This window comes from Aspergillus uvarum, assembly GCF_003184745.1.
Source record: "Aspergillus uvarum CBS 121591 unplaced genomic scaffold BO82scaffold_73, whole genome shotgun sequence".
Taxonomy (NCBI): domain Eukaryota; kingdom Fungi; phylum Ascomycota; class Eurotiomycetes; order Eurotiales; family Aspergillaceae; genus Aspergillus; species Aspergillus uvarum.
Genome location: NW_020291370.1, coordinates 28,283 through 54,808, shown reverse-complemented (window position 1 = coordinate 54,808; position 26,526 = coordinate 28,283). Strand labels below are relative to the sequence as shown.

At 51.0% G+C, this 26,526-nt stretch overlaps 11 protein-coding genes across 11 annotated transcripts; 3 read left to right on the top strand and 8 right to left on the bottom strand.

Moving 5' to 3' along the window:
• Nucleotides 1–950: 950 nt before the first annotated feature.
• On the bottom strand, nt 951–2,251 carry BO82DRAFT_190203 (MBL fold metallo-hydrolase). Its single transcript, XM_025630515.1, has 2 exons — nt 2,040–2,251; nt 951–1,979 (listed from the first exon to the last, which is right to left on the bottom strand). Exon 2 carries the CDS (start codon nt 1,939–1,941, stop codon nt 1,069–1,071), a length of 873 nt encoding a protein of 290 aa, XP_025487252.1. The 5' UTR covers nt 1,942–1,979; nt 2,040–2,251; the 3' UTR covers nt 951–1,068.
• A 232-nt stretch (nt 2,252–2,483) lies between these two features.
• Nucleotides 2,484–3,680, top strand: BO82DRAFT_368809 (NAD(P)-dependent alcohol dehydrogenase; the record flags this gene model as incomplete). Its single annotated transcript, XM_025637140.1, has 3 exons — nt 2,484–2,657; nt 2,721–3,332; nt 3,384–3,680. The coding sequence occupies 3 exons, from the start codon at nt 2,484–2,486 to the stop codon at nt 3,678–3,680; spliced, it is 1,083 nt and encodes a 360-aa protein (XP_025487251.1).
• A 526-nt stretch (nt 3,681–4,206) lies between these two features.
• Nucleotides 4,207–4,592, bottom strand: BO82DRAFT_406520 (uncharacterized protein; the record flags this gene model as incomplete). Its single annotated transcript, XM_025639565.1, has 2 exons — nt 4,207–4,360; nt 4,468–4,592. 2 exons carry the CDS (start codon nt 4,590–4,592, stop codon nt 4,207–4,209), a joined length of 279 nt encoding a protein of 92 aa, XP_025487250.1.
• A 1,506-nt stretch (nt 4,593–6,098) lies between these two features.
• On the bottom strand, nt 6,099–7,149 carry BO82DRAFT_406519 (uncharacterized protein; the record flags this gene model as incomplete). Its single annotated transcript, XM_025639564.1, has 2 exons — nt 6,099–6,364; nt 7,098–7,149. 2 exons carry the CDS (start codon nt 7,147–7,149, stop codon nt 6,099–6,101), a joined length of 318 nt encoding a protein of 105 aa, XP_025487249.1.
• Nucleotides 7,150–8,041: 892 nt separating this feature from the next.
• On the bottom strand, nt 8,042–10,529 carry BO82DRAFT_190052 (uncharacterized protein). The gene is made up of 5 exons (XM_025630514.1): nt 10,326–10,529; nt 10,170–10,258; nt 10,009–10,108; nt 9,160–9,954; nt 8,042–9,104 (listed from the first exon to the last, which is right to left on the bottom strand). Exons 1-5 carry the CDS (start codon nt 10,422–10,424, stop codon nt 8,112–8,114), a joined length of 2,076 nt encoding a protein of 691 aa, XP_025487248.1. The 5' UTR covers nt 10,425–10,529; the 3' UTR covers nt 8,042–8,111.
• A 434-nt stretch (nt 10,530–10,963) lies between these two features.
• On the bottom strand, nt 10,964–12,088 carry BO82DRAFT_386862 (alpha/beta hydrolase; the record flags this gene model as incomplete). The annotated part of the gene is made up of 2 exons (XM_025638267.1): nt 11,775–12,088; nt 10,964–11,714 (listed from the first exon to the last, which is right to left on the bottom strand). Exons 1-2 carry the CDS (start codon nt 11,927–11,929, stop codon nt 10,964–10,966), a joined length of 906 nt encoding a protein of 301 aa, XP_025487247.1. The 5' UTR covers nt 11,930–12,088.
• Nucleotides 12,089–12,556: 468 nt separating this feature from the next.
• On the top strand, nt 12,557–14,658 carry BO82DRAFT_294636 (putative siderophore iron transporter; the record flags this gene model as incomplete). Its single annotated transcript, XM_025631832.1, has 6 exons — nt 12,557–12,708; nt 12,757–12,922; nt 12,972–13,067; nt 13,125–13,825; nt 13,885–14,214; nt 14,271–14,658. 6 exons carry the CDS (start codon nt 12,557–12,559, stop codon nt 14,656–14,658), a joined length of 1,833 nt encoding a protein of 610 aa, XP_025487246.1.
• Nucleotides 14,659–16,004: 1,346 nt separating this feature from the next.
• On the top strand, nt 16,005–16,449 carry BO82DRAFT_406515 (uncharacterized protein; the record flags this gene model as incomplete). Its single annotated transcript, XM_025639563.1, has 2 exons — nt 16,005–16,289; nt 16,360–16,449. The coding sequence occupies 2 exons, from the start codon at nt 16,005–16,007 to the stop codon at nt 16,447–16,449; spliced, it is 375 nt and encodes a 124-aa protein (XP_025487245.1).
• Nucleotides 16,450–17,733: 1,284 nt separating this feature from the next.
• On the bottom strand, nt 17,734–18,329 carry BO82DRAFT_395658 (uncharacterized protein; the record flags this gene model as incomplete). The annotated part of the gene is made up of 3 exons (XM_025638797.1): nt 18,124–18,329; nt 17,901–18,050; nt 17,734–17,824 (listed from the first exon to the last, which is right to left on the bottom strand). The coding sequence occupies exons 1-3, from the start codon at nt 18,249–18,251 to the stop codon at nt 17,734–17,736; spliced, it is 369 nt and encodes a 122-aa protein (XP_025487244.1). The 5' UTR covers nt 18,252–18,329.
• Nucleotides 18,330–21,441: 3,112 nt separating this feature from the next.
• Nucleotides 21,442–23,060, bottom strand: BO82DRAFT_189944 (uncharacterized protein). Its single transcript, XM_025630513.1, has 3 exons — nt 23,028–23,060; nt 22,465–22,968; nt 21,442–22,379 (listed from the first exon to the last, which is right to left on the bottom strand). The coding sequence occupies exons 2-3, from the start codon at nt 22,907–22,909 to the stop codon at nt 21,490–21,492; spliced, it is 1,335 nt and encodes a 444-aa protein (XP_025487243.1). The 5' UTR covers nt 22,910–22,968; nt 23,028–23,060; the 3' UTR covers nt 21,442–21,489.
• Nucleotides 23,061–23,152: 92 nt separating this feature from the next.
• BO82DRAFT_345728 (uncharacterized protein) lies at nt 23,153–26,018 on the bottom strand (the record flags this gene model as incomplete). Its single annotated transcript, XM_025633714.1, has 9 exons — nt 23,153–23,825; nt 23,892–24,047; nt 24,103–24,321; nt 24,371–24,503; nt 24,563–24,771; nt 24,826–25,190; nt 25,374–25,737; nt 25,794–25,876; nt 25,935–26,018. 9 exons carry the CDS (start codon nt 26,016–26,018, stop codon nt 23,153–23,155), a joined length of 2,286 nt encoding a protein of 761 aa, XP_025487242.1.
• Between the last annotated feature and the right edge of the window lie 508 nt (nt 26,019–26,526).

Here is a 26,526-nt window from a genome sequence, read left to right as displayed (position 1 = left end):
CCTATCTCCGAAGTGCACAGCTGGGCCTACTAGCAGACTAACTTACTAAGTACATATAACTATTAAGTAGTCTAGTTACCTAGTAGCATCTATTCAAGTTAAGTTACCAATGTAGCCCTCCAGCCAGCTGCACTTGATCCCTGACCCCACTAGGACGCTTAGACCTACGGGCAGGAGAAAAAAAAAAGGCCCTCGAGGTCGATGCTGCAGTCGCACTTCTTGACAGCTAGTCTAGCGCCCACTTCCGCTCCCAAGACACCACTTTCTACCGAGCATTGTGATGTGCCGTGGACCAACAATTATTTCTCTATTTCTGCGTAGCTACAGGTATTAATACAAGCAGTATACCCGTATCAAGAGGTGCAGGAAGGTTTTGGAATTCCTCTTTCTGTTTCCTTGAGGGAGACACGGCTGCTTAGCTCGGCTCGCTTATGAAGCAAATTCAATTTAGGGCTAAGTCGAACCAGGCATGCCAACACATGCGGTGACCCGGGGCTTTGCAGTAGGTATTTCAAATGCTGAATAGTGAGATCACATGTCTTTGAGCCCATACTTTGGACTCAAACCAGCCCTCTTCCCCTGACCCCAACTGTACTGTGCCCTTCTACAACAGGAGCATAGTGGTTATGCTTTGTTGAGATGCTTTGTGCACTGTACACAGATATTTATATTCAGAATACGTCTTGCCGGAGCCCCAGGCCTTTTGTACTGAGCTGGGCAACTCACCACCCCAGGCGGAGTGTGTAGATAACATCTGCCTCAGATAGGCAAAATGCACGTCTTTCATATATCTCGCCTTATATCTAGAAGCTGTTCTCAATTCTACTATGATATTTGTCTTTACTTACCACTTTGCTGATTATAGAGAGAGTGTAAGAAGTTGTGAACTTTAGCACTCCCTCCCACACACCCTTAGTATGTATTGTTTGACATAAGTGAAAGTGAGTGAAGGCAGAAGTCATATAGCTGAAGATCTAGGGGCAGAGGGAAGCGCTCCCACTTCGAACCCAGGTATCTCAACCCAAGGTCCACCTCATCGCAATCTGCTTCCATCCATCCATTCCCAATCTACACCCCGATATTATCCGGAAAGACCGCCTTGCACCCCAGCCACAAAACCAATCTCCCAATCCGATCCGGATACGCCGCCACAGCCTTAACATACAACTCTTTCGCACTGGTCGATTCCTGAACTAACCGGCTATACGTCTGGACGTATTCCACCGAAGCACGCACGTTCCACGCGCCATCCACCCCGCCCGGTCGATGATGCGAGGCCACGACCACCGCGGGATCGAACCGCTCCAGCACGCGCAACGAGTGCAGCCAGGCATCGCGCTGCCGCTGCTCCGGCGACTCCGTCATCCACATGTGCACGTCATTGTATACGATATCTCCGGCGACGACCATATCCAAATCCGGAATGTGGAGGAATGTTGTCTCGTCGGTGTCCGAGTGTCCGACGTCCACGGCTTCGAAGGTGTGGCCCTCCAGTGTGAACTTGTTATCCTTGAGGGGTTTGGCTAGGATCTGGAAGGAGTCGGGATCAATTTGGCCGGGGAAGAGGTCATTCCAGAAGGCTTGAAATTCAGGGGTGATTTGCGTGGCCATGTGGTCGATGGAGGCTTGGGTGGAGACCACCTCTACCCCTGGGAAGCGCTGCGTGAGGTATTGCAGGTTGAAGAAGTGATCGCCGTGGCCGTGGGTGATGTAGATTGTGGCCAGGCGTTTGCCGTTCAAGGTCTCGTCGAGCCAGTCGCCCAGCGATACGCCTTGGTCGTGGGTGAAGAGCGTGTCGACGAGGGCGGCTTCGGAGTGCCCGGAGATTAGGGTCACCACCGTCGGTTGCCAGAATCCCACTGACCCATCGGGTAAGGTTGCGTTGGTGGGAATGGAGGGAGCAGCGAAGAGGTCGGCCCGTAGTGCGAATTGATGAGACATGATCGAAGAGCTGTTTGTAATCGCTCAAAAGTGATCGACTAGGGAGAATGAGATTGGGATTGGAATCGGGGTTTGACTACGACGGGAGACCTTTATACCTGGCTGAATAAAAACCACGATCCTTTCAGATTCATGTGGACGTTATTGGAATACGTTGGAAGGCTCCACTTGCTGCCTCACTTGTCATCGATCATAACCTTGCCGAAATGACGGATTGCGCGGAGATAGCAATATCGTGATTAGTCGTGGTCCCCGTATTGCCTCGCGGAGCGGCGTCCGCGCAAGCGACGGGGATCACTCCGCGGCATCGTATTCGCTCGTAGACGGTCTTATCCGAGCTAGCCTAACACGATAGCGTCAGATATGAGCACTATGTTGTTGTAATCAATCCGATATCGCGACTAAGCAAGTTGTGGCCTATCTAAACCGGGGCTATAAAGTGCACACTGATCCGGACGAAGAACGATGCTCCTGAATTGTAACCCCAGCTTTCCAGTTCTGAGCCCTCACCGTCCCGACACACCAAATTCTCAGCCAAAACCATGACAACCGACTACAAGTTCGAAGGCTGGATGGGCCTCGGCCCCGAAGCCAGTGAAGGAAAGATGGTATGGCAGAAATTCGAACCCAAACCATGGGAAGAGACTGATGTCGACATCAAAATCACCCACTGCGGAATCTGCGGAACAGACCTGCACACTCTCCGCAGCGGATGGGTAAGTCTTTCAGCCTCGACCTCAAGACCCTGTAGATCACTTCCAACTAAATAAATCCTGCAGGGCCCAGCCATGTACCCCTGCTGCGCGGGCCACGAGATAGTAGGCGTCGCCGTGCGTGTCGGCTCACAGGCCGAGAACAACATCCAAGTCGGCGACCGCGTCGGCGTCGGAGCCCAGAATGACGCCTGCCTGAACCGAGACGGGCCCTGCGAGGAGTGCTCGTCCGGTAGGGAGACCTACTGCCCGCGCCTGCTGGGCATGACCTACAATGCGCGGCACTGGAACGGGGCCAAGTCCTACGGCGGCTACGCCCTGTATCACCGCGCGCATTCGCACTTCGTGATCAGGATCCCCGACGCGATTCCCTCGGCGCTCGCGGCGCCGATGCTCTGCGCCGGCATCACGGCGTACGCCCCGCTGCGGCAGAATGGGTGCGGACCGGGGAAGAAGGTGGCCGTGATTGGGGTCGGGGGTATCGGGCACTATGCGATTCAATTTGCTAAAGCGCTGGGAGCGGAGCAGGTTGTCGCCATCTCGCGGCGCGGGGATAAGAAGGAGGACGCTTTGGCGCTGGGGGCGGATATCTATATCGCCACCGCGGAGGAGCCGGACTGGGTGAAGGATCATGCGCGGTCGCTGGATTTGATTGTTTCCACCGTCTCCTCTTCGAAGGTATGCGTTGCTTCTTCTTTACTCTCTGTGAGAATGCTAATCAATCGGTAGATGCCTCTTCGTGATTACCTCTCTCTGCTGAAAACTGACGGCTGCTTTCATCAGCTCGGTGTGCCTGAGGACGGCACCTTGGCGGTCCCTGCGGAAGCTCTGGTCTTTCGACGGCTGAAAGTTGGAGGCTCACTGATGGCGGGGCCCGGGGAGATTCGGGAGATGCTGGAGCTCGCTGCCAGCAAGAACGTGCGGTCGTGGGTCGAGGAGGTGCCGATGAAGGAGGCCAATCAGGCTATTCAAGACATGGATGCTGGCAAGGCCCGGTATCGGTACGTGCTTGTCAATGAGCATTAAGGGGCCGTCTACCATGCGGCTCTCCACTGTCACTCTTGCCCTTCATAGACAACTGCTTCGAAACGGGGGCCTGTATTCTCTGGAAATAGACATCGCTCGATTAGGATTTCTCATGTTTGACATACGCAATTATTAATAACCCTCCCTGATTCACGATATAAGAATCAACGTATCGATTCCTAGTGGGATAGGGTCAATACCTGTCTGATATATGATAGGTGAGAAATATCAAGCTAATGATATGGCGAAGTCAAGTTCAGAAGCAGCTCCAAGTAGGGCAAACAACCAGTCTGAGCGGGAACACGAGCCGCTGCGGTTTTATCCCCGTCTTAGGGCACGGCCAGGCGGGTCCCCCACCGCAGCGGAGCGGGCATCTCCCCGTCATGACGGAGGCACAGCCGCAGTGGGGCAAGAGACAGAAATCGAGTAATTTGTCGTAGTGTATTCCTCTTGAGACCTCTGCATTCCTCCGTAAGCATGAGGTCTTGACCCTTCCACGAAGACACCCGACGGTCTACTACAAGCTCTACCTCCCTAAATCCTCCCGCCCCTTGATTTCCTCCACCAACTCCCGAAAAACCTCATCCCCCTGCTCCGCCCACTCTTGAAACTTCCCCGAATTCGCCGCCAGCCATTGCCCATCTTCACCTACCTGGAATCCATAGTCTGAGTTAGTGATGCTGTTTCCGAACAGCAATTACCAAAGAAAGATAGACTCGCTTTGGGCAACAACACCCCATGCTCCAACCCCGCCACATAGTTGTGCTGGGTTCAGGCGTCGACGAACCTGATGTTCACAAACAGACTCGGGGTGGTGAATTGGTGGGTGTGGATGTGAGTGATAGCCTGCGCGAGGGCGTCGCGCTGCGGCTTGTCGAGAGGGATGCTGTGTTCAATATCATAGAGGGGCATTTCGAATCTATGCGTTCTTGATGTGCAAGGATATACTATGTATGTTGTAGGTTAGGCAAGTGTCAGTGATTACGGGCACAAAGAGGGTTAAAAAGACAAGATACTTATATGAAGTAGACTAATGGTGCGGGGTATGCAGGCACCTTCGCGGTGCTACATCCGCAACCATCACTTTCAGCTCCTGAATGCTTCTCGCCTTCTATTGCTTACATACCTCTGTATTGTCTCAAATCAACCCCCAGCAAACCATCCAGCTCAGATCCTACCTCCCTCCCTTGATCCTTCAACTCCAGAAGTCCGGGCGCACACTGCTCGATGATCCGCACCTACAAGTCCAGATTTCCGTAGCTGCTATAAAGAGACAGATTACTGCGTCGAGGGAGATCCGGGAATTTGAAGATGGGAGGGTCCATCACCCAGTTCTATCTTTCTTTCATCGGAACACGAAGCCCAAGCCAAAGAACAAGAAAGCATATGGATTGTTCAACTGCCGCAGACCAGTTAAATAAGAACCACCGGGGTGGGCGGTGAGGGGCCTGACTGGCGAGGCTTCAAGGGCCGCCAACAAGCTTGGATACCCATATCCTTAAATTGCGCTAAAGAAGACCGGATCGGCCCCAGCATGAGACTAGAGACATCTGAGCTTCTCAGATATCTCTTTAGATCCCCGGAACAATACATAAAGCATACGTAAGCTCGATATCTTAGTTTCTTATGTGGTTACCGAGGATGCCTAGTCTCTGAGGCTACGGTAGGGTTCTGACTAGCCCGGCTACGATGGGATATGTTCGTGGCCAAAAGAGCGCACCACTGAATACTCGGCTCGAAGAAAATGCAGCTAAGGCCTAAGCTTGCATCTGGGTATATAAGAGGTGGATTGTCAATCAAGAATGTCTTCGGGCTGTAGGTTGACCCTCTTCTAAGGCACCTTTTGGTTAATTACGGGCTTTCCCTCTTTGGTACTACCGCACAGCGCGGAATCATGATACCTTCCTTAAAAGTGATGTTTCTAGTTGAATCACTGCGTTACAGATGTGCAAAAGAAAGAATCACATGCTTATAGATTATGTAAGAACTACTAAGGCTCGTTCTGTGCTCCAGGTGAGTAAACAATTCGATTTTCAGGGGCGGCTTGATCAGTTCGAATCCTGATCTTTGGCTGTATGTCAGAGACTTGTTCTAATAGCAAACAGTCAAAGTTTCTGTTTATTTTGTTAACCGCGAGCTCGTTACTAGACAGGTATTTACAGCCCGTGTACCCCTCCCACAGCAAGTCGTGTTCTACCCAAGGCACGAACCATAACCCCACTTTCTTCAGAAAAGAGTCTTCAAGATGCAATCTGTCCCCTGACAAAAAGAACGGGTTTAGCAGAGAGTTCAACAATGCGCACTTGGAATTCTGCAATCATCCATTAATACAGGCGATGATCAAATGACTTCATGCTGTGCTCACCTGCTGGGCAGCATTGTTTCGAGAATTGGCAGCCATACCCTCACAGGGGTTCTCTAGCTGGCTGCCACGATCTTGTAGGACTTGAAAATGTCGGCAGAATTATACCAGCAATAGCCGCTTTTGGGCTCATACACGGTACCCTTGCAGTCCTTCTCATAGAAGAGATGAGGCACAACATTCTTCTTGGCGTAGGTGAACATGACGGAAAGGAGTTCTTGGGTGGTGTCGAAGTTCTCACAGGCCTGTGCACCTGTCGTGGCCTCGGCGTAGATCTCGCTGCCCCCGCATTTGACTCCAGTCCAGCCCTGAACTTCCCAGGCTGGGGCTCAGGAGGTTGCAAGGAGAACGATACCGGCAAGCTTGAGGGTTTACATGGTAGAACTCAAAGATGATATGTTTGTATAAAAAGACAATCTCTTGCGAACGGAGATACCACAAAATCACGGACTGGTTGACTTTGCCAGGGAGGAGACAAGAGATGTGAACTATATTGTTGTCAGAGAATGAGAAAATGTGATAGCCAGGAAACATGTGTCCTCGGCCTTTTTACACCTGTGATGAATCTTCTGACTCCTCGAGCTCTGAGTAGAACTCTCAGTCAAGCTAATCGTGCAATCAGGTTGCTAAACAGACGAGACAGTCTGCTGTGGAGCCCATAAACTAAAGCGAGTTCATCCGTAAGAAAGTCAGACTCTCGCCCCGACGCTCGAGACACCATGCACACACAGATAACGACTAGCACTAAGAGCCTAGGTTATTGATTGTTGAATGTACGCTATAGCTAGTTACCACCAGCCATAATTTTCTTTGTACTACATGCTTCTCTTCCTCCTTCCTCGGCAACAACTTTACACTAGCTATCGGATATCACCGATAACCAAACTTGAAAATAGCTCGCTGGACATGAATCTAACTCGATTCACCTAGCCAAGTGTCTCGCCAGCAGAAAGTAGCCCTCCCCGAGCATAATCATTGTAGCTTATACCAGTGACTAATAACAAATCCTTTCTCTCATTTAAGCGTTCGTGGATGAGGCAGACACCACAACGAACATTGTGCCTGCTCTCGATCCTCGCATAATTCTGCTAATCGTAAAGACCTCATGATGAGAGCATTACGGCTCACTTGCTTGTGAAGCACCCACCAATCTACTCTTTTATCTCAATGGAACACAGTCTAAGCAGACTATCTTCAATTCTTAGAGCCAGGGATCTGGGCAAAGCCGGACATCGTCCGAATCCCTAGATGTGGATACTAGATTTACTATACCGTCTACTATACGTACTTGTTACCGGATAGACTACGTTGAGCAAACCTAGGATGCCGGCCGAGATTGTGTGAAATAGTGGAGACTACTCCGTAGTGTCATGGGACAACGAACCGGCGCGACCCACGCCCCACCTTTCCCACATTGAGGTTCCCATTTGCGAGATATACAACGCAGCAATGCACTCAATCAATATGTCGACCAGAAGAGATCGTTGGCTTGGAAGATGTATCTGAAGGCAGAACTCGACTGGGATACTCTAGTGCGTTTATAACCGGTAAAGGGAATATTGATATACCCCGCAACTTATGCCAGGCGGCCATGAGTGGCGATAAAATGCCCTAGGGCAGGCACCGCTGTAGGGCTCCAGAGCAGCACTTGTGTTGAGGAAAAGGTTGTGCCCAGGCACGAGGTTTCTTGAAGTCCTATAGGCAGCTCCTTCAGGCTCTTTGTTCAGGAAAGGTCGTACTTCGCCAGATCTAAAGTAGAAATAGACATTAACTGGATTTCCGCGGGAATCCAGTTGAAATAGCTGATTGTTTATAATTTCGCCATGGACCTCGTTCATTCGGATTGATACCTCATGGCTAGGAAAAATAGTGGAAATCTTCAAAACCTTTGATATTCATAAACCCTGCTTCGTCTACCAGAGGTCGTGAGAGTAATGACCTGGCCCTTTGTAGGATCTGGAATATCGACAGGACCTCGCACAAAAACCTACATAATTTGCGAACACGTAGTCCACGAGGTATATCCTAGATGTACAATAATAGCATTGATTTTATCTTCCACCATCAGGCTAATTGCCTCCAGAGACCAAATCCTGTATTCTCTCTCCCATCCCGCCGGGGAGATCCCACGGAAGGTTCAACCAGTCCAAGGTCGTCTCGGACTGGGGCCCCGCAAAGAACGACAAGAGCTCGGACGTGGCAGTAGGCTGCTGCGTTGGGACATAGTACGGATCAAACAAGTCCTGTTCAGCCTCTCCGATACCAGCGGAATACCCTTCAGTGTCCCATCTATTCGAGCCAATCGACTCATCACCAGCAAGGCTATGATGAGTCTCGCCCATTGGGTGTGATATTGCTGACTGCCCCGCCCGCACAAGACTCCGTGCGAACCGCCGCACCGTAGCCCTCGTGATACTATCCAGCACATCCCGGCTTCTCTTGGCTTCAAGCCAATACTCCCCGGTGGCACTGAGAATGTCAGACGCGGACTTCAAGGCATGTAGAACAGTGTCGAGGTCAGTCTCTTCGCCCACCCCGTCCGGCGCCCAGACGCAGTAGAATATCGTCATCACGCATAGGAACAACGACTGTACGTTCATCCAATTATAGTGCAGCATGCTGTTTATATACAGCTTGTAGTAAAGCCGGATGCATTCCAAGGCACAATGGAAGCACACGCGTATCAAGCTTCTGGAGGGATGGTTGAAGAGCGGACTTGGACGTACGATCAGCATCACCAGCTCGTGATACTTGATCTCGAGCAAGTCATTCAGATAGCATGCTGAGCTCCCTGGGGGATGGCATGGGATGGACGACTTCCACTGGCGCAGACGGTTCAGCATGTCTTCCTGCCATCGCTCGACGTCCGTTATAACAGGCTGCGTGTAAGGGGGATAATTTCGGTCGACGCAATATAGCACACATTTGATTTCAGCGTTGAATCGGGCAAGCTTGAAGAGATGGATTGCGCTAGACATAAAGGTTATAGCTCCAGAGGGCTGCGCTTGAGCCGGTATCTCTTGGTTGGGCTTCAGGTCTTCATCGTTGATTTCTCGCGGTAACTGTAACGTTCAGTGTATTTTTTAATAAGAGATATGTATGGTACGGGTGATGTACCCTCAAATCGCATTGCTCGTCCACTATCCCTATCGACCTGCCGAGTAAGGTGCTCAGGTAGCGATCCATCGTATACACGCACCAGAAAGCTCGAGTGCGCATTTCCTGATCGGAATCGGTGAAGACAGAGTCCCGAACATTGCGATGTAATCCGAGCTCCATCACGGCGGCTAGGGAGTTGTAATGAAGGGCCCATAAGCTAATCCCTGAAGTTGGGTTGTTGATTGTGTACATCTGTAGAAGCAGCATGCACTGCACACCGCGTAGAGAAGATTTCTGAAAAATGGCATCCAAGTGAACAATTGCAGAGGCGCAGTACCCTTCAGCTGAAAGGAGCACTTTAGCTTGCCGTGATCGGATGGTAGCACCGATAGCCAGGACCATGAAGATCTGAAATTGATCAACCGGTGTGACATCTACACCGCTGTAAACCTTCTGCAGAAGTTCCAGATGAGTGGGTCTGTGAAGAAACGGGAACTGCAAATGAACCGACTGGAAATATGCCTGCGTCAACCATTGCGCCTGTTTTAAGTCCGATGGTAAATCCTTCGGTTGGAGATCGAGGAGCTCCGCAGGGACAAATTGGTTGCCTTTCGAAGCTGGAGGTGACTCTCGTGCTATCTCAGCTCGCCGCTCAAGGCCTGTCAGCACAAATCTTGTGAAGAACAGTCCACTAGAAGGCCCTAGATAACGCAGATCCGCCCCAGCATTGACCGAGACCAGACCTAGTTGATCTGTTACATCACGAGCTGGGTTCCAGCCATCCCTAGTATGTGCAGTCTGCGCGACAACGGTCTCAGAAGTAGACAGGTTGGTAGGCATTCCGTAGTCAGAGCTACGAGGACGAACCGAGTAATCAGAGTCAGACTTTCTGAGGTCAATATGTGGCAGGTGCTCCTGTATGATCGACTCGAGCCATTCAATTCGTGCTTCTAGCTCTTCCATGTGACTGTGTATGATGTTGTATTCAGGCTTTAGAGTAAACTACTCACACTGCAAGAATGGCTTACCTTCGGGAAATGTCACGGACATTCCACCCCTCGACACAGTCCACACGGGCCCGTTGGCAACCACCACAGACAGGGACCACACCATCGCACTGGAAGTCGTTATTGTTTGAGTCGGATAATGTAGGAGCAGTCATCAACATTGCCGGGGTTACTCACCCGAATCTTTCGTTTCTGGCAGCGAGCGCATGCGGTGGTGGTCCGGCTGCGGGTGGCAGCCCGACGGTCTCGACGTCGAGCCAAAGGTGATGGATCCATTCTAATCGGTGATGTGATCTTTGTAATCAGAGTTCAGCGTCGGGTAGAGCCAATGGAGCTTGCATAACCGAATTGTTCGAGCAATTCTTGAGTGAGACCTGTTCTTTTGGTTGAACGAAGGACGTAGTTGGAGTGGTTGGCGACGATTAACCCCGCCGACGGACGGAGTTCCGTCCGTGCCTTCGCCGCCGAAATTAGTCATCACCCCGGCATGAGGGCGAAAATCATGCCATATAGACAGAATTGTATACAAGATAAAGAGGGCGGCCTTGAGGATAGTAGAGACATGGTGGTTTTTGTCTACCGTGTGCAGAAGAGTATGTCGGGGATATATGTCAGGATTACTACGAGTTTCCAGAGCTCTCTCTCTCTCACGCCGAAACCACGACAATCAGATCAACTCTCCTTTCCTCGAAGTGAACTCATGATCCGTGATGCATGAACTTTTTGACAGAGCTGTACAAAACCAGTATGTTTTGCTGATTTGTATACGATTTGGCTTCGAGCTGGCTCGGGTGGTATTAAGGTCTCATTGGCCGCTAAGGAGATTCTTCAACTGAATCCAAAAAGAACAAAATTCCCCCACTCAACGCAGGTGCAATGACGCTTCCATGATCTTCGTCAATATACGTCCTCTTCTCACATACCACTCGACCACTGGAGTTCAATCGTTCGTACAGTTCTTCACAGTTGTCCGTCATACGACGCTGGGCCGCGCCTCTTTCCCGCTTCTCGTACATATCATGCGACTCTCCTCTGCGACGAGTCGGGAACTGTTCCTGAGATCCATAAGAGAGACGCACCCTAGACAGGCGTCCAAGTGGCGCAGTAGCATAAAGTTGGCCCTCCTCCGTCAATATGAATCGATCATTCCACCAGATCGACGGACTCGCCACTAGAAAAGTGTCAAAACTCTCTGGTCTCGTGAACAGTACATGCAATGCGAACAAGCCCCCGTACGAATGGCCAAACAGGGCAGTTCTAACGAGCGTGACGAAAGGGAACACAGAAGACAAGACAAACGGCTCAACGGTCCTCTTAATGAAAGACAAGAATTGATCCGCTCCCCCATGTGGCTCAGGACGGGGCTGGCCATCGGGTCCGTTTGGAGGAACATAACTCTCGCACAGTGGAGTCAAGTCCACCGTACGGCGAGGATCATAAACCTTGTCGGTCAAGGGATAGCCAATCGCGACAACGATAGTCCCCGGCTCATTAGGTGAAACAGGCCGACGGCGACGAACAGCATCCAATGCAGTTCCGAAGACAGCGTTCCCATCGACAAGGTAACTAGCTCATGTGAGTCGCAAGAATTTTCAACGTCGGCGCAAGATGTGCCCGCAGACGTACAGAAGATTGACCTTGGCCAAGACCTGTAAAGTATTCCAGCTCAGCGGCCACGCAAGCTGGATCTGATAAGACAATCCCTGTGCGTTGGAAACAGTCCATGCCGCCACATTTGGAATTCCGCCGTTATCGGATCGGGTAAAGGTCCATTGAGTCATGTTGTTACAGCGTTAAGCGTAGTCACATTCACAAGCAAGACATAGCGACACCTTTATGACACACACACGCTGGACGGGAAATACTCGGTGCCGGATCGGAAGCAGATTGATTGTGTACCCCCACGCTGCTTCCGACGGCTTCGTTTTGCCTTCAGCGGACGGTCTTGGCTCCGCTTGGCGCCCTTGGCTTCCATTATCTGATCCGGAATTGAACTTCCCCAGGCCAGTCAGAGAAGGTCCAAGCAAGAAAATGGGGTCTGCGGAATTGCAATGACCAACTCTCACGGGGGTCGTCCGTCATCTCGCGTGGCATCGCCAGATTAGATTAGATCTCCGAAGCCGCTGCACACAATCAAACGACTTATACGAAGTGTCGGTGGAGGCATCAGGAATTATGGCTGCATGAGTCAGTGCGAGAAGCCGGACCTATGCACGAAAAAAAGCTCGGCGTCGCCTGATGCTAATGAACGCCACCGTTGGGCATGCGGTCAAAGATCTTATTTCTTGAGCCGACTTCCTTCGGTCCGATGACTGCGGTCGTGCAAGCAAAAGCGCATACCCACGATGAGCAGCGCCATGAGTTTGTCTAAAGAGACAAGGGAGTCGTTTGCTCCCGCCTCAACCAACATGGCCGAGATCACAACTCAGCAATCAGAGGAGCATAGCAAGCATGAGCAGAGCCCCCAGGCGGACTCAGAGAGCCTCCAGGCTGGTGTCCAGAGGGCAGAGCAGTTGCGAAGAATCTGGTCCAAGACAGGCTTGATTATCGCTTTTGTTGGGTAGGTGTCTGGAATTACCAGCGTTCTGGTCGTAGCTGATGGTAGTAGCCTGTTTCTGGCCACTTTCGCCGTCAACTTTGCCGACTATTCCACCCAGGTGTACACCGCATATACAACGAGCGCCTTCAAGCAACACTCGGCTATGAGTGCTGCCCGTGTGGTTATGAACATTACCCGCATTGCTTCATATCCGATCATTGCTAAATTGGGCGATGTCCGAAAGCCTTGCACTTCTACCATCTCCATGCTGACAATAATTCCAGGTGTTTGGCCGAGCTGAAATGTTTATCCTCTCAATCATCGCCCAGGTACTCGGCTATGTCATATATGCATGCTGCAAGAACATCTCACAGTATATGGTATGCTCTCATCCATTGGCATTATGAGCGTGTCTGACCCTTGCTCTCAATGAGTAGGCCGCCGGAATCTTCGAAGCCATCGGTTCAACAGGTTATGCCCTTACCCAGCAAGTATTCGTCGCCGACGTAACGAATCTACTCAATCGGGGTATCTGGTCAACACTGCCCGACTCCCTGACCACTATCCCGGCATTATACCTGGGCACGATCGTTGCGCAAGACATCCTCGACCACTCGACATGGCGCTGGGGATGGGGTATGTGGGCAATTGTGCTGCCCGTCGCCGCAGCACCCTTGGTTGGGAGCATGGTCCTTTACCAGCACCGTGCCCCTCGACGTGTCCGCATCAGTACGGCTTTGGGTTGGAAGCGCGAGGATCCCTGGTGGCGTCGGGTCTACGATCTCCTGTGGATCCAACTAGATCTGCCGGGAGCCGTGCTACTTTTGTTAGGGCTGTCACTGTTCTTGATCCCACTGTCCTTGACTGGTTCGGGCAACAGTGGTGCCTGGCGACACAACGGTTCTTTCATTGCCATGCTTGTCATGGGCGTGGTTTTTGTGATTGCCTTCCTGGCGTGGGATGCTTGGTTCGCGAAGAAGCCTTTTGTCCCATACCGGATGATCCGCAACCGCACCGTGGCTGCTGCTTGTCTGCTAGGCGCCTTGGACTTTTTCCACTACTCCGTATTCACGGTGTTCTTCACCAGCTACCTGCAAGTAGCTGGGCACTTTGAGGCTGGAAATGCCACACGGATTGAGTAAGCTTTGACACATGACTCTCTCGAAGCTAACCAAATGCTAATGTTGATGACTACAGCAACTCCCTGAGAGTAGCTTTCCAAGTGGCAGGAATCTTCGCCTCACTGTTCATGAAATACACCCGTCGCTCGCAGATTTGGGTTCTTGGGGGCGTCCCGCTCTGTGTGCTCGGTATGGGCATTGTTCTTTACCTCGTGGATATGGGTAATGGCAAAACAGGAAGCGAGGCGGCATTTGTCACGGCTAAATCGCTGGTCGGAATCGGGCGTGGCTTCTACCAGACCGCGGCCCAAGTCTCCGTCCAGGCCGTTGTGTCTAGACAGGAAGTCTCCGTCGTGACGGCAGTATTCTTTGCTTCCATGAGCGTAGGAGGAGCCATTGGAACTAGGTAAGCGTCCGACGTGTATTGTGCGATCGAGGTAGTCTGACAAGTGTATCGATTAGTGTGGCTGGCGCCATCTGGCGAAGCACCCTCCCCAAGAAGCTAGAGCAATACCTTCCCGATGCGCTCAAATCCCAGGCGCACACCATCTTCAGTTCTATTGTTGTGGCGAAGAAGTATCAACCTGGCACGGCTGCTCGTGATGCTATTGACCGGAGCTATCGGGAGTCCCAGCGCCTTTTGGCGATTGCTGCTCTGGCGGCTCTAGCTCCGATGTTGATTGTGATGTTCTTCCTGCGCAATGTACATCTCGACGCGCAAGATGAGGAGGGAGGGGCTACTACTGAGACTCCTGTCGAAAAGGGCCACGAAGACATCCAGGCGGAGAAGAGTGCTAGGGCAACTTCGACTCCTGCCGGTGTTGAGAATAGCTATCGAGCCGAAGAGTAGTCGAAGTGCTAAATAGGTTACATCAGCTGCGAGAAAGCAAAATGGCTTCCCGGTGTGTCTGACTGTGACATATCTTCAGATGGTGGTGCTTCAGATATCCAGAAGGTGATCGACCAGACGACGTTACCATTCATCTAATGATAAGCTTAGAGAGAGAGACGTCGAGAGATACTCAATCTTGTGTTCCAGGTTTGGCTTCTGTTGAAGTGCAGGACGTTCCGGCTCGTGTTACAAGACTGTAAAAATAGGAAGGGGATCGCGGCAGCCAGTGAAGGGTGCCTCGAAATATATCATCGTACTTGGTGGGCGTATCTATGGGAGAAAAGCTTCTTGTCCTGACGTATCACACTTACTATGAGAAATGATGATTTCTGAGTATGGCGATAGATGATCCATCGAAAAAGGCAGATCTGTGTGTGGTTTGGATGTGTTAGAGGGAAGAAAGTAACTCATGTAGTTATGGATTGACTTAGTCATCTATGCATGTGCATTTGCTGGTTCTTCTCACGTGATCGAAACACAGGGGGCTCACGTGCCGGAATTCCCCTTGTCCCTACTAGTAACATGTACATATGTAATTGACTGAGTCCAGCTGCAGGAATGAAAATCAAGATTCAGGGCTGAGGTCGGCCCAATCTTCGTTGTCCGAGCATGCATTATGATTGCCCTCTTGGGCCTGCGTACTGCTTCTGGAACCTGGCTTATCATCATGCTATCGGCCCAGTGCCAGGTCAAGGCTGGGGCGTGGGGCGGCGTCATTTTCGAGTGGCCACATTCCATTGACTCATTCGGTCGATGAAGCCAGGGGGCACATTACAATAATAAAATAAAGCCTTGCTCCATCGATGCGGTTACACAATCATCGTCGCTGGATTATTGCTTGTAAGTTGTAACATACTCACAGTACTGGGTAACAGTGTTCCTGCCACGGAGATTACTGTACGCAAGAAAGATGAAACACCTGAACCTGACTGCAGTAGTCGTCGTCAGAGGTTCTAAACTTGGCACGCTGCAAACCCGTCTTGCACTGAACAGGAATGGTTGGCCCCAGCAGCGCTGAGTGGACAGACAAATCACAACAAATACAAAATACAATCGGATGTGCCTGACCCACCCCTGAAGCCTGTTTGCCTGTTTGCCTGTTTGTTGAGGCTACCCTATTGAAGTTCTTTCCTCTTTCCTCTCCTGAAACCCAAGACTCCGGCTCACTTCCTCACCACCGACCGACCGCCCGCTCTCTCTCATCCCTCCGCCATACTCTACTTACTCCCCTTCCCATCATCCTCACTTCCAATAACCCACCCATTCCATTATTGACCGATTTTATCTTCCACCCTTCTCCAAACATGCAGCTCAAATCTCTCCTCATCGCCCTGGCCATCAGCCTTTCCGTCCAAGCCTACGAGATCAAGGGTTGGACCACGAAGGACTGCAAAGGCGACCCCGATAGCGATTCCACTTCCGACACAAGTGTCACAACCTGCGGCACTCTCGGTAGCTCCAAGTGGAAGTCGATCAAGGCCACCCCAGGTGACCTGGTATTGACTGCCTACAAGTCCGCCAAGTGTGCCGGTGAGGGATACGCCCTGCAGCCCGGAAAGTGCGTCAACGGCGAGTTCACAACCTACGAGGTGCGTCAAATCCTGTAAACTCTGCTCCATCCAATAGCATGGCCTAACCCGAGAATTTAATCACTTGCAGGCGCAGTACATCTCCACCATGCGGAAGCGTAACACCACCGAGATTATCGGCGATTGGGGAATCGAGGACGAGGAGAACACCTCCCTGTAAGAATTCGGGGCAAATGGATATGCAATTGAAGTCATCGGTCTCGCGCGCGCGTTAGTTTCAGCAAAATTCGACTTTGGGATACCACATTTATTAGTCTACGCGAGGTGCTTCGCATCACACCCCGGGGCCTGCTACGGTCGGCGCTATGCCAGGCAGCGATCCGCTTTTGCAGTAGTCGTTGTTTTGGTGCGGCACCTGCCGGGGATCTTTATTGTTTTCTTTTCTTCGTCGTCATCGGTTTCCAGCATTTAACTGTATAGTCGCATTATCGGACAGGAACAATAGAATCTCGGTTTTTTTATGCACCGATACTCGCTCAGAGAACCGGTCCCTGATGGGATCTGTCCAGTCGGCGATGAGCGGATGGGTCGTGCGTGGATCATGATGCGGAGGTCGCTGTCACATTGCTGCAGGGATGTAGATGCTCATGCATCAGTTCCTGCATCGGCTGCAAGCATCCTGGGAATGCAATTGAATGAGTTACACCAATCATGTCTCGATCAGAACCATGTCCCAGCCATAACTTAAATCAATCGCGCGGTTGTTCCAGAGCTACAGCATAATGGTTGGCATGCTGTGCCCTACCTACAAAAGCCAAAAGGCGTCCATCCGACGGCAGGGAGCGCCGAGCACCTGGATATACGACTCGTGCACAAAAAGTACCATCGCTAGACTTTCGTCGAAATAATTCGTGATCTCACCTACCCTACTACGAGTGCGGCGGAAGAAAGTATCCCTGATGTATTAAAGCGGACCGGGCTTCAAGTACTGTGTGTGAGATAGTCTTAATCAACGTGATCGATATTAGGCAAAACTAGGTAAAATGATTTTCGGGTGTGCAGAACAAATGCCATACGAATCCCACGAAACATGGTGACTGCTATAGATCCTGTTTCTTCCTTGAGATTGACTACAACGCTGTATAGACGGTTATGCTATATAATTGGGTTTCCCTGCCATCAGATCTCGTGCGCAAAAACTAACCTTGTACAATTCGCTCCAATGTTGACCCATCAACCAAGCACATTACAATTGATGTATTTTTCTTGTGGAACTAGGATCAAGAATAACCAAGAAAGACAGGTACACCCAAAACCATATGATTGCATTATGCAGCAACTCCTAACGTCCAATCAATCAAACTACTGATGGTCCCCCGTAATGAGCGATGTTGAGATCCGCTACTGACCTTACCCACTCACCATCAAAAGTCACTTACATGGGCAGCAGACATAGGTTGAATACCACCTCCAAATCACCATAAGCCTTTACTCCCTTGCCACCCTAGCACTTGGACTGATTCGGCCAGAAATCCCCGGACTCGGCGTAGATCGTATTCGCATCCGTGCACTCGACCGCCCGCACGCGATAGGGACTAACCACATCATTATGGATTAGAACAAGTACACACAGCACAGCATAGATAAGAAGCACCAGTCGATACAACATACCTCGCCATCCGCAGCCCCGGATAACACTTCCCAGGGATCGTCACGCAGCCCACGTCCCGCTGGACCGGCTGGCGGTTGAGCGGATCGATCATTTGCGGAGGGTACTCGACGAAGTTGGTGAGGTAGAGGCAGAATTGTTCGGGGTCGGTGCTTCAGAGTATATCTCAGCCAACCGCCTGCTTTGGGGGTCGTGAGGGCTTTGGTTATGACGGGGGCTACATACTCGACGGCATTGTAGCAGACTTGCCAGTCCTTGGAGACGTCGACTCGATCGCCGGCGGCGGGCTTGTAGATGGAGACTGCGCCTGCAGTGGCTAGGAGAGTGGCAATAGTAAGGGAGGTGAGCTGCATTTTGAGGTCTTTTGGGGATTCGGTCTGGGCTTGAATTTGAGTTTGAAGGGTACTACCAGTGATAGGAGAGGTAAGAGCTCTGAGGATCTGGTTGATGGGTTTTGAAGGTAGATTGGCGCTACTTATACCTTACCCTACTCTCCACTTCTTCTTTGGCTGATCCCATAACATCACGGATATCGATAAAAGCTTTGAGAATTGCACTCATTGTTCCACAAGAACAGTCATTCGCGATAGAGAATGATCCTGACAGTCCAAAAGAATGGATTGTTGCATTGCAGAGAATAGAAGGCCTGACGCCAGACCACTCATGATGACAAGGTTGCATGTTTACGTATCTGTTATCGCCCATCACGCGGAGACATCTTGCTATACGAAGCGATAGATATAATCACAGGCGAAGAATGTGTCTGGCTGACTGTGCTAGCTTCCAGCTTAGGCTATACTTTGCGATCAAGCAGGGATGAATCGGGCTTCCTTTGTTAAGTAATCCCCTCACGACGTAGACGGCTTGGTCTCCCCATGAGCAAAGTGAACCCCAGAAGCAAGTCTGAAGGATTCTGGTCTGAGTCACCGGCTTGGACCTGACTTGATACGACGCTATCTTGGAGGTTATCAACAGGGATGCACGGCTTTGCGTTGCGGATAATCATGAAGATGAGGGTGCTCATTCTCTAGAGCGCAGTAAAGATCTGGAGATGCCGCTCAAGGATGATATATTCATAACTATACCCACAAAGCACTCAGCGACACACTGTGAGTCTTTTCCTCGGCAGTAAAATCTGATAATCGGTATACCTACACCTTTATTTAAAGGTGCAGTGGACTAAAGTACCACCAGTGTGCACATTCTAATTCGAATCCCACCAGCTTATTCAAAAGCATACCAAAGAAACAATTCTCCGGTACAAATAGCATTTCCGATCGCCCGTGGAGTCGGTCCATCTGCGGTGTACGGTGCCACAAACAAGGACCAGCTAAGGGTGTCGAAAACCACCTGCACCCATGACAGACACAGGCAACACTGCTTCACGGCTGGTCTAATGATTTGCCTTTTCAAAGACAGCGGTGTGGATCTAGATGCACCATGTAACTGGGTTCTCACAAAACTTGACATAGATAACCACGAGGGGTTCGAATCCTGGCGCTCAGGGAATTAGGGCTTGGCTTTGTGAGGTTTCGTGGAGCCTCGTCGATAGCAGCGGCGACTTCGACTCCAGGCCATCTACATGACACACTACGCGGGTGATGCTTGTCAGCATTCTAAAATCATGTCAAAAAGCTCGGAGTGTCATGACGTAGTAGCATCGACGGTTGAGCAGCATGAAGTCCATGCACCGGATCCCTGCCTCGTATTCTCGTGCAACATCACCTTGCACGTGGAGATTTTGAAAACAGCCAGTCAGCATTGATGAGTTGCGAAAATTGCTCTCTAAGGAGAATTTGGACCAACGCGTATTCTGTACGACGTGCTTCCCGATTTTTATTTCTGGGCTGTTGCATTGCAGGTGTTTATGCAGGTCTCGATGATTGTGTCAGCATTAGGTTGTAACTAGTGGGTGAACCATCAGACAACAGATTCAACCTCACGTGCGCTGGGAAGATTGGTCTCTGGAGACAGGGAGCAAGAATTATCCTAGAGAGTGTTTGCAAACGCCGATACTGGAGCCTGGGGATTGGCTTAATCACATTCTGTGTAGATGGGCCTGTTTCGAGTAGCATAGCGATGACAGGTGACTATTCGAAAAGATAGGAAGCCTGAAATCCATGCCCTCTTTCTACTTCCTAGTACCGCTAAACTCCTTCCTTGAATGTTGCCTTCAGAAAGACGCCCTCGTTCTACTTGTGCTATTTCCAGCAACTCCCTCGGAGGCAGATGCCCTTGCAATGCAACCAAAATGATGTAGAATAATAACAGAGTCTTCAGTACCCCTTCCCCAGCCAACACCCTCAGCCTCTCCAGCTTCTCCGCAGCCACCCAAGCCGTAACCTGCCCGATATTCCCTGTCTATCCCACCCAACCACACAGGCAAGAACCAATTCGACATCTGCTTAACAAACGCCCCAGCCATACTGCTCAAAGTATACGCCTCCAGCGCCGGTCCAACCGATACATACACATGCCCAGGGCCAGGCTTCAACCACCGTCCCGCCGCATACCACAGACCCTGCGACCCAAACGCATCGACAATCACATCAAACGCCTCTAACCCATCCCCCTCCTCATTCCACGATCCATCCCATATTCAAGCACCCGATCATCCACCACCTGCGCACACCCAGCCCCCTCCGCAATTCCCCCGAAGCCCCGAACAAGCCCCACAGCCATCGCCCCAGCCCCAGAAGCCAGCATCTGCGCAACAAATTGCCACACCCCACCACACACTCCTTCAATCAACACCCTCGCGCCACCCTTCAAGCCCCCAAGCACCTCCTCCTCCTCCTCCTCCTCCTCCTCCACCACATCCAACAAAGCTAACGCCGTCACCACCGAAACCCCCAGCCCCGCCACAGCCGAGAAATCTGTTTCCAAAGTGGTGGGAAAGTGTCGGCCCATGCTGGGAGTAAGTGCATCACGCGGTTTGCGCCGGGATGAGGGCGATGTGGGAGGTTTCGATTAGGAGGGTAGGGGTTAGGGTTAGGGTCAGGGTCGTGCTGGGTCGGGCCTGGGTGGGGTGAAGGTGTCGGATTTCATGGTGGGAGGATTGGGTTCTGGGGGATTTGAATGGGGACTAGCAGGGGGCATTGTGGTTTTTGATATGATCTGGTCTTTTGTATTGGGGGTGCGTGGGTGAAGAGCGCGGTTGTGTGGGTTGTCTGTAGTTGAAGTCTCTGGAGCTGCTGTGGAAGGTATGATGCGCCGGGTAAGTTCTCTATCTGGGAGGGTTGGCTTTGTTCAGTCGTTTGTCTGGTTTGGAAGCGTTGTGGAAGCTATGATGGTTGCTCGTAACGCGGGGAAATATGGAGTTGGAAAGTATGTCTACATATAGTGTTGTCGCGTTGGATTGGTCACTGAGCCCATTAATATAGGGTATAAGGTAGTCTTGAAAGATCTGAGATTCATGTGGGACAATCGCACTGGTGCTGAAAAATTTGCTGTTCAACGTGACTGTCTTCAGTGGTTCATTAGGCGCCCAGAGTAAGATCACACAGCATGGCAGCACCACGGCTTTCTGGGACACTTCATCATTTCTAACGCAACAAGCCTATACTTTTGGCTTCTGGAAGATCAGCCCCCTTAGCTGAATACAGGAATGAGTCGCGCCTTGACCATCCGATCGAAAACAATCTTATAACCCTCGACCGTGTCAATTGACTCACGAAACCCTACCGCCCGGGCCCTATCCAGCGAATACTGGCGATCAAAATCAAAGTCCACGAGCATCAAGCGAACATGGTCCCAGTTCTGCGTCTCGATAAATCCCTTCTTCAGCCCCTTGCTCTCAACCAGGGACTTCCACGTGTCCACATGAGCCTCCACAAAATCCTGCATGGAAGCTCTCTCCTTACCATCAGGCTCGCACCCCACCAGACCAAAGTACACACACAACCCCGGCCAGACCTGTGCCCAGCGCACCACCTCTCCATCCGCAGAATTGAAGGTCGAGCCATTGCCGCACCGGTCGCGATTCAACGCGGCAAAGATCTCCATCTTGGACAGGATATCCTGAAAGGTATCGCTGTGGGAGGCGTGGTACCCGTGCTGCTTGCCCGGGAACGGGACGCGTGCACCCGCCCCATGAACCTGCCGGTAAAGGGTGAGGAAGAACGCGATGCCGTGGGCCATGTTCATGGCATTGAAGCCGGGGGCAAATCCCACGATGCCGTCGGGCCGGATCTCTGAGAAGGTCCATTTGCCGTGTCGCTGGGACAGCTCCGTCAGAAGATCGTACTGGCTGTAGTAGAAGATCTTGCTGTGCCATGGCTCGGGGATACGTGCGAGATCCTCGTGCAGGGGCGCCTGGAGGTTGACTTCTTTGGGGAACCCCAGTCCGTATCCCATGCCGCCCGTCTGTAGAATGACGACCTCTAGGTTGGGCGCGACAGCGTTGGTGGCTTCGATTGCCGTGCGGAGGATCTGGGTGTTAATCCTTTTCGACGATTCGGGGTCACTGGTTTGGACGTATGCTGTGCAGAGGGCATTGATGTCAATTGACGTGTCGATGGGACGAAAGGGCACGTTGAACCCAGACGGAGCCATTTGCCAACCTACCGCAGAAGAAGACAACATTCACCGTTTCCACCTCCTCAACCTTCGTTTTCAGCTGCTCTATAACGGTGTTCACGGTGGCTGTGAGATCAATCCCAGGAATAATTCTCAGCCGAGAGTCATCAGGAAGCAAAGACTCTTCTTTCGCGAGAGGACGATTACACAAGCCTGTAATGCGTCTGAAAGTCGTTGGAGAAGGGTATGAGACACACTGGTTGAGGAGCGACCAGCCCGAGATACCTGATGCCCCGAAGATGAGAGCATGTTTCCCATTGCTAGTCATGATGTTTAACGATGCGTCAAGTGCAGGACGGTGCGAGATCCCAGAAGAAGATAAGAGTCTGAACTGAGTAGAGGAAGTGATTTGCTTGTTCTGAGTAACCACTCTGACCTGTTGATTTATATCTTCGATGTGTATTTGTAATCTGTCTTGGCTGCCGGAATTCATTTACCGGATGAAACCCTGCATGGGTCTTGTTCGACGATGATTTTGCCCTAGAAAAGAAGCTGGCTTATATTAGCAACATGCATTGAAGTCTTTGAACTCAATTACAGCATAAAATCACCTTGAAGAGCCCCGCTGCCATTTTGTTCAGACATGAGGAACTTTGACATAACTTGGGAACGATCCATGATAGTATACCCACGCCCAGGAATAGAGAACCCGATCGGACGCGTCACATGATGATGGCTACTCGAATGTCCTCGGAATCCCCTCGCTGAGAAGGATATTGCACAAACCAGACTCCATGAAATCCAGAGAGTAAGACAAGCCATCATCGATGGAAGGAAGACCAGTTGAGTGTTGAAGGTCAATATCTGCTTGCTCTCCGGTTCGGCCTACCGCTCCTGCAGACCAGCTCTGATCATGTGTCGAGCGTAGGGGACTCTCATCTCGATCCATAGTCTGACGGTCAGTCGTTGTGAACGAGTACGGCAACTTCCTCTTGGTCCCTAAAGATACCTTCGTATTTCGCCGAATATACTGCCAGTCGCGCTGCAGAGTTGTGAGAAAGGTATTCGTGCGTCTCGCATTCTCGAAGTGACTGCCCATCTCATCCAACGCACGGAAGCAAGTGTTCAAATGCTCCATCAACTCTTGATCTTCGTCATTACCTTTCACAGGTACCGTGATGAAAATAAGGATTAGTGCAGCCGAGAAGACGAATGACACAACTAGGTAATTGGCCCGGCGGAAACTATAGTGTCGCTCATAGAGGGCGAGGAGTTTCGCTATCGATATCGCCGACTCGATGCACGTCATGCGTGCATGCCCTGAGCCTGGACCCTGAGGTGGCTGAGGCTGGATAACGTGAGAGATGTACGGACGGTGACAATGGATCATCAGTTGATAATATTGCATGCTTTTCTGAACATTAGTGTATGCCATAGTAGCGATCGATGGGCTTGCGGATCTCGTTTCAACTCACTTTAGAGCCAGCACATGCGGAAGAGGTTGAACTCCACTCTCGAATTTGTCAAAGTTCAGCTCTGCTGGCAAATCAGCCTTCCAAGACTTGAGCTTCTTGACTGTATCCGCTGCTAGCTCCTGCATTTCACGTATGGAGATAGAAGAGCAGCCATATCTACATCCTATGTTAGTAACCGGGTTCGATGCCAGCGCATCGCCTGAGATCTTACAAAACATCAGTAAGTGGCAATGGGAGATCATAGAGAGAGATCCACTCGTAGGATAGCTTCCCTAATGTGCATGGAATAGCGGCTATGTTGTTCGAGGCGGTCGGGGAGCCATATGGCTCCCACTTTTCGGCTCCTGTATCATTGCACCCATCCAGCTTCTTGACTGTTATCACCGGCAATGGGCTTCGAGTATGACGGCCGAGGTACCAGCCCCAGAACCTAGATACCTTGTTAGATAGGAATTATTGGGGCAAAGCCTTGGTCGTACTGTTCGCTCATATATGCTCCCCAGAAGGTCAGGCGGCGAATTTCGGCATCCTCCAAAGGGATGATGTCTCTGGCCACGTATGGAGCCATGTCCAGATGAAGCCCAAGATCAAAGGCCAGTCGCATAGCCATACCTTACAATATCAATTATTTGCTTGAGCTTCGTTATCCATCGGCAACGTCAAAGACTTACCACTGTACAGCCAGCCCCGCGTATCCCTCGTACACGAGGCTTCATACCCACCGAGGATGACCAAGGCTTGAACTGTGGTCAATGACGGATTCTCCAGTTCCAACTCAAGGAGTACTTTAGCACGGTCACCAAAGAATTCGGCGAGCGATCGAGGAAACGTTACAAGACTCGGGTGGTATCGGGGCTCATACGCAGCTCCGATTGCACACCTGCATTTTGTCAGTGAGCACAAAGCGTATGGGATATAGAGGGTAAACGCCTACATAGCATTTACCAGGGTGTCAGAGTAGTATGGTGTATCCAAGTCATCGTACAGATTCTGTGCTCTCGACCTCCAGAAAACTTGTTCGTCCACGACATGAAGACATGGATCTTGCCATGTGAAGTAGAGCTTCAGCAGATGCTGTTCGAATGTTTCATCGACTGGGACATCAAGCTCCGCACTCTTCAAGGATTCGTGAGCTCCTTTCTGGGCATTTGTTGAGCATGGCGGAGCGACACCGACCAGGATATTCAGGAGGTTGAGGTTGGAGGTGGACCCGTAGTACCGGAGCTGTCCGTCATGCATTACTTGAAGCCGTCCTAATCGGCAAGACAGCTGATTAGTGACCTCATCCTCTTCGTGCTCCTCGAGGTCATGGGGAGGCGGGGTAGGTTGAGGTTGAGGTCTAGTTTCGCTGGGGTCAGAGGAGCATGCCGAGGCAGCGGCCGCCCTTGGGATCGTCGTGTTCGGCAGTTCATCCCTTTGACTTCGTGGAGACGTACATGTTTTCTTGTCACCGTTCAGCACTGTTGAGCTTCTCCCCGAGACGCTTTGCGCTGGCTGTGCCACTGAAGATACAAGGTTCTGCGCGCCTAAAGTCTCTTGCGGATCTGCACCGGTGGATGGTGAGGAAGAAGCGGCAACCGCGTTATAATGATGAGGTGGTATTGCACCTGGAGAAAGCGGACCGTCTTCCCCATGTTTGGCGACATCAATGTGCCGCAGTGGGGTCGAGGTATCCTTCCCAGTTGCAAGACCATAACATTGCATTCCAAGCGCATCAAATATGCTTTCGATCATCAAAATGTCGCTCTCGTCCATGCATGGGATTTCCAGGCCCTGCCCTTCGATATAAAAAACAAGCTGATTGATTCTCTTTGCCAGAACACCGAAGCTCACTCGTACCGGGATTCTAAAGAAGGATAGCTCATGAGCAGTGACACCCTAGAATTGATGTGTAGAGCTTACTTGCGCCTGTCATCAACTTGGCGATAGGAGCATCTCTTGGCTTTTGCCTCGCAATTTCCGCAAGTGGGAGTGGCTCCGTCGCACTGGGATGTGTGTTGTGATCAGCAAACGCATTTCTCTCGAACCTCGCGTGTCGAGTACCTTCACCTTGCCCTCTCTGCAAGGGTTGCACGCCGTCGTCACATGCTTTCGAACAGGCTTTGGGGACTTGCTCTTCGGGGACATGATTGAGGATGCGCGAGACACCATGAATGAAGTTTGAATGCGATAATTGCGGGGTCATGGCAAAAAGTGGGATGAGATGAAGCATCGGGATATGAATTCCGTGATATAAAGCAGTCACTGACAATCACTGATAATTCGGGATTCCTGCTCCGTTAACATATTGATGCCTCAGGCATAGATAAACCACATCACACCTGCCAACTAATTCTCATGGTGCGATTGATGCGCCCACGTGGTAGAGGTTTAATTCATATACCACAAATATACAAGATTTTGTTCAATTATTGAAAGTAATAAAAGATTGAAATCAGTTTGCATTGTATGTAGGATCTGATGACAATAATAAATATTGCTTGCTGGTTAGCCTGAAGAAACCAGGATAACTGTAAGCGATACGAGGAGTCAGGGCGGTTTTGGATACGCATCTAATATGATTCTTAGTGGTTGAACTAGCTACGGTATCAACATGGAAACGCGGTGGGTGAATTGCTTTGGGTCATGTTGCCGG

Excerpts from the sequence above, each read along its gene's own strand:
- BO82DRAFT_190052 (XM_025630514.1), bottom strand. The coding sequence starts at position 10,424 with ATGGATCCATCACCTTTGGCTCGACGTCGAGACCGTCGGGCTGCCACC. Across the intron at positions 10,109-10,169 it reads GTCCGTGACATTTCCCGAAG|TCACATGGAAGAGCTAGAAG; the intron begins GTAAGCCATTCT and ends CATCATACACAG. Across the intron at positions 9,955-10,008 it reads AGTCTGACTCTGATTACTCG|ACCGTTGTCGCGCAGACTGC; the intron begins GTTCGTCCTCGT and ends TCTACTTCTGAG.
- BO82DRAFT_190203 (XM_025630515.1), bottom strand. The coding sequence starts at position 1,941 with ATGTCTCATCAATTCGCACTACGGGCCGACCTCTTCGCTGCTCCCTCC.
- BO82DRAFT_189944 (XM_025630513.1), bottom strand. The coding sequence starts at position 22,909 with ATGAATTCCGGCAGCCAAGACAGATTACAAATACACATCGAAGATATA. Across the intron at positions 22,380-22,464 it reads GAATGTTGTCTTCTTCTGCG|CATACGTCCAAACCAGTGAC; the intron begins GTAGGTTGGCAA and ends CCCTCTGCACAG.